The sequence below is a fragment of the Papilio machaon genome, chromosome 2 (genome assembly GCF_912999745.1).
Source record: "Papilio machaon chromosome 2, ilPapMach1.1, whole genome shotgun sequence".
Classification (NCBI taxonomy): Eukaryota; Metazoa; Arthropoda; class Insecta; order Lepidoptera; family Papilionidae; genus Papilio; species Papilio machaon.
The window spans coordinates 4,253,186-4,258,352 of record NC_059987.1 but is presented as its reverse complement, the minus strand read 5'-3'; the positions used below and the strand labels follow the sequence as shown (position 1 = coordinate 4,258,352).

Genomic DNA, 5,167 nt, shown 5'->3' with positions numbered 1-5,167 from the left:
ATAATAATAAATTAATAATAATAATTAATTATTATTATTAATTTCTCTAACATATTAGTTTGAGCGGTCTTATATGATAAGAGCTGCAAATAGACAGAATAACAGTGTGCCATAAGACTGTAAATATATATTATTTTTTTATAAAATAGATAGTAAATAACACATCGAATAAATAATTAAAATAATACTTTATTAAGCAATAAATAATTTGCGTATCTCTACATATAACTACAATGAAAACCGTTTATAACTACATCGAAAAGACTGCAAAAATTATAAATAATTAAACACTATTGTTTTTAACGCGACAAGCTGTTCAATTTCTCTACACTTTCGACGACGACGATCGACGTGACCGATGACGTATTACATGAGTTATACACATAATTTATACATAATATAATTTTTTTTGTTAGTATTTAAAATGTCTTCAAGTTGTATCTAAAGCTTGCTGGCTGGTAGCTTAGGTAACATCTCACGTAGTTTCCGCCTTATTATTTTACCGCTTGATGTTCTCGGTATCTCTTGTACGAATATCACACCGCCTCGGAGCCTCTTCCAGGGCGACACCTGCATGTGAACACGGCACTTTATTAGTCCAGCGGCCGAGCGCAGCGCACCTCACGACGCTCTTTACCATTGAAAATTGTATTGTTATTTTCCCGACCTCTCGTGGGAATAATGTTTATATTTTCACTGTAACGGAACTGAAAGGGACTTTAAACTCTATATGCATAATTTAAGGGTTTTCAGTTTCGTATACGGTTGAATAGACCCGAACTTATATCTATTTTTGACACAGTTACACTGACATTATCTACGTACTAACACAGTCGGCATATATCATCCCTTCTCTCATACAAAAAGAGAAATATAATCAAGATTTTCATCTGGACAATGGCAATCCAACGTGCGAGCCATTAGTGTTAAAATACTGATATTCTGTACTGACCTTTTTATCGATAAATTCCACTATATCCCTTTCTGTAACCTTTGCGTTTGTTTGTTTAACAATAAAAGCGATTGGCAGTTCCCCAGCGAGTACATCGGGGAGAGCAGATACTGCAGCGTCTTTTACAGCCGGGTGTTGTAGTAACAGGTCTTCTAATTCTGAAGGAGGTACCTATGGATTTTTAAAGAGTTTGACTGCCGCACAAAATTGTCACTGGGTCACCAAGGTCGCTTATTGTAGCTTTAGTATGAGAAACCTAAAGAGCTAATCATACTCAATGCATTAGAATGACAGTTATGATGTCTGTTCAACCAGACTCCGATGACGTCGTTTCTTTTGCAAACAAGCCAGTTACGGGAGATTGAAACGGTAGTGGGCGGAAGTGTAGCATTATATGCATTTCAAAGTCGTTAGATTTTATCAATACTAACCTGCCAAGCCTTATATTTAATAAGTTCCTTAATTCTATCGACTACGTAGAAGTAACCATCTTCGTCGTAGTAAGCGATGTCGCCAGTTTTATAGAAGCCGTCCTCATCAAATTCGTCTTTAGAATCTTTTCCAATATAACCATCGAACTGTGCGGCGCCTTTCACACAAACTTCCCCTGTCTGACCGGGACCCAATATTTTACGAGTCTCGACATCAACTATCTAAATGTAAAAATAAAGAATAAAAATACATTTCGGTTGTCCGAAAGGTTGGCCTTTTGTGTCTGCTTTTAGTGTTATTTTGAGAAATCATACGTAAAAAAATATTTGTGTTTTTCCAACGAAATGCTATACCAATTTGAACACAACTCCTATTAATAAAATATTTTGACTTTGTTTTATATACCATAACTTTTCGTGTACAAAGAAAATGTGTCTGACCTGAAAATATAAATTTTTGAATGTTTGTTTGAAGATATTTTCAGAACGAAAAAAGAGATATTGCTGAAATTTGACATAGATGTAGAACATAGTTTTAAGAACACATATAGTATATTATTATTAAGTTAACTTATTAAAAAGTTTTTCTTTTTCAGTCCGCGCGGACGAAGTCGCGGGCAAAGGTTGTAATAATGTAAATAATTGTTGTGTGACTCATGAATTGATTCATAGTAGGTACCTTAATTATATTTCCAGGTACAATTTTACCAACACTTCCTTCTTTAAATTCATCTTCGGTTTCAGCTGTGATTGAACCCGTCGCTTCTGTCATACCGTACCCCTGCAGTAAATACTTTATATGTGGATACCTGCACAAAAAAAAAGAATACGTATTTGAAATTCAGTTTAGATCTCTCACAACGAAAAATAACAAAGCAGACGAGCTTGTGCATTGCTAAAAAATCTTGCAATGCTTAGATATATCAATTAATTAACTAAGATCTTCAAATGTAAAATGTTAAAACAGCTATGGCGGCATTCAGAATACTTACTTAGATTTGAGTTCCGTTATGACTGACTTATTTAAAGGAGCACCGCCACAATGGATAATTTCCACAGAACTGATATCGTATTCTTTTGCAATAGTCGACTTACAAAGTATCACGACCACAGGTGGGGCTACTGTTAAGATTGCTATCTGAAATAAAAGATGTTTTTAAAGAAACAGAATTTTCCCAAAAACAATATTTTGAAGAATTCTACCTTATATTTCTGTATAGCATTTAAATAGTGCCTTTCGTTGAACCTTGAAAGAAATGCTATGGTTTTGCCTTTAACGATTTCACGGAGCGAGCAAATTAGTCCCATAGTACTAGACCAGGGTGCCACAAATATTGTGCTAAGGTCTCTAGTCGATGGTCTGTTGAAGTAATATTAATTCAGTCAAATACACTGGAAGGTCGATAAATATAATATTATAACGCATGTGGCTGTTATTTAAAATGAACTTACAGTGGTTGTTGAGCTGATGTTATTAAATTAGTATGGGTTATTTTTGCACCTTTAGCAAGGCCTGTTGTTCCCGATGAATATAAAATTAAAGCCGTTCCACCTATAAACAAGTATTAAAAGTAATTTATTCATAATACTGGATATAAATGTTACTAAGTATTAGAGTATAGTATTTAATTTTCACTTACCTTTTAAATCTACGTGCTTGTACGTATTCACATCTACATTTCTTTTCGTGACTATATCGTCAAAATTAATTATGTCGGTATTCTTGGTATTTTCAAAGACAATTATTTTTTCAATATCTTTTCTGCTTTTTATGATTTTATCATACTTTTGATGTGTTACGGGTGATAGAACTATGTACTTAGGCTTAGCTATATCGAGGGAATGTGTCATTTCATCTGAAAATATTAACATTATTAATGTTCGTAAAATACTTTCTTGCTCTTTTAATCCATGTTACGGATTTGTCCTCTCACCTTCTCTTTCTCAAATTGCATATTTTTCAAAATGATTGAAAAAAAAAAGTTATTATAAATATCTTCGATCTTGTTTTTTTATTTATTTCATTAGGTGGCAAATGAGCAAGCGGTCACCTGAATACGCCGAAATAGCGAAGCGACCTCGCCTACTTTTAAACGATGGAGGAGGGGATACACAGTAAAAGAACATATATCTTCTTTCGATGTATTATCAACATCATCATCTCAGGCACTACATCGTAGCGTATCTGATCTACCAAAATTACCATGAGGGCCTTTCAAAATCCTTCCTCCGTCAAATCCACTTCCCCATCCCATTATCGTTTCTCTTTATAATACTAAAGACTCTTTTAAGTTAATTTACCGAACGATATTCTTCTAATTGAACGACACAACTTCAATACTGTTACTACTACGGGTACGACTGTAACTAGTTATTTATTATTGGGTATTACTTATTTCTTGGAAAACATAACTTCTTTCTAAAAGACGCTTTCTAATAATTTATTTTCCAGTACTTATTTTTAATTTCATTTCACGACATTTTGTTACATCATGTTTTCAACCAATACGTACCATCACTGTATGTGTTATTAATACACGCCAAAGTAGCCCCTGAAGAAAACACAGCTATCACAGTCACCATAAATTCTATCCTGTTTTCACTGCACAAGGCTACAACATCATTTTGCTTCACTCCTTGTTCTTTTAAGTAGGATGTAAAATTCACTGCCCTCTGAGCTAATTCAATAAAAGTGATTTTTTCGTCGGAGGCTCCATTTATCTATTAAGATTTAAAGATTAATTTAATAATAATATCGTCCAGACCAGAAAAAGACAATGCATAAGGTTAAAAATAAACGTAATACATTTTTTTCTCTTGAGAAATTTTTGACGTAAGTAAAATAGGCAGACTTACTCCGGAGATAACAAGCCGTCTAAAAAATTGTTAATTTAAATCGTTACTCTTTTCTAGCCAGGTCAAGTTAGTTTCAGAATTAATTATAAAAAAATTCGGAATCGAACACAGAACTTTTCAAGATAGAACGTTTGCCGACAGAACCAATCTTGGTGCTTATAGAAAGAAAATTAAGTATTCGGTCTTTCGTTCTGTTCAAATAATTGAAAGAGTCCATTCATTTCGGGACGACCTTTCAAAGTTAAGTCTTCGTTAGATTGCTCCATTCGACTCAGATTAATTCCGTTTTTATTTCGATACGTTTAAAGTTAAGCCAGCTTGTAAATTGCGATCACAATTCAATTGTTACCAAAATTGAAATGAGGGTATCTTTTAGATTGAGAAACATATTGTTTAGTACTTCTGTTATGCTTATACTTTTACAAAACACCTCAAAGGAAACATTTGAAACTTATCATCCTGACAGATATCAAACGAGAAAACATTTTAACAAATACAACATAAATATAAAATATTCGTACATACCAAAGCAATTTTATCCTTAAATTTTAAAATATTATCCAATAAGTATCTGCCAAAATTACCATGAGATGGCAAGAAAATGTTTTGATCACCATAAATTATGCCGTTCATTGTAGTGCGATTAGAAAGACGAACGCAATTCAACTGAACATTTTTTATCAACTACACATTTTGTTGTTTTAATTTCAAGGCTCTTTTTTATCTCGATATACATTAATTTATGTTTTGAACATTAATTTAAATATTAAATAAGAATTGTAACACATCAATGTAAATGGCCCTATTTTACATTTAGCATATAATTTATTGAAATTATGCAAGCCTTTTTTATCCATAGATAATAATAATTATATATATTTCAATTTACTTCATTTGCTGACTCTACTTCAACAATTTTATTCATGTT

At 32.7% G+C, this 5,167-nt stretch overlaps 1 protein-coding gene across 1 annotated transcript; it reads right to left on the bottom strand.

The window, feature by feature from the left end:
* Positions 1-294: 294 nt before the first annotated feature.
* Positions 295-4,911, bottom strand: LOC106718768 (4-coumarate--CoA ligase 1). The gene is made up of 10 exons (XM_014512934.2): positions 4,765-4,911; positions 3,897-4,104; positions 3,024-3,239; positions 2,836-2,935; positions 2,587-2,743; positions 2,376-2,521; positions 2,063-2,192; positions 1,384-1,605; positions 953-1,123; positions 295-570 (listed from the first exon to the last, which is right to left on the bottom strand). The coding sequence occupies exons 1-10, from the start codon at positions 4,870-4,872 to the stop codon at positions 442-444; spliced, it is 1,587 nt and encodes a 528-aa protein (XP_014368420.2). The 5' UTR covers positions 4,873-4,911; the 3' UTR covers positions 295-441.
* Positions 4,912-5,167: the final 256 nt, after the last annotated feature.

Coding starts and splice junctions, on each gene's coding strand:
- LOC106718768 (XM_014512934.2), bottom strand. CDS start 4,872: ATGAACGGCATAATTTATGGTGATCAAAACATTTTCTTGCCATCTCAT. Junction 2,936..3,023: donor CAAGCACGTAGATTTAAAAG/GTAAGTGAAAAT, acceptor ACTTGTTTATAG/GTGGAACGGCTTTAATTTTA. Junction 1,606..2,062: donor TACCTGGAAATATAATTAAG/GTACCTACTATG, acceptor TTTTACATTTAG/ATAGTTGATGTCGAGACTCG.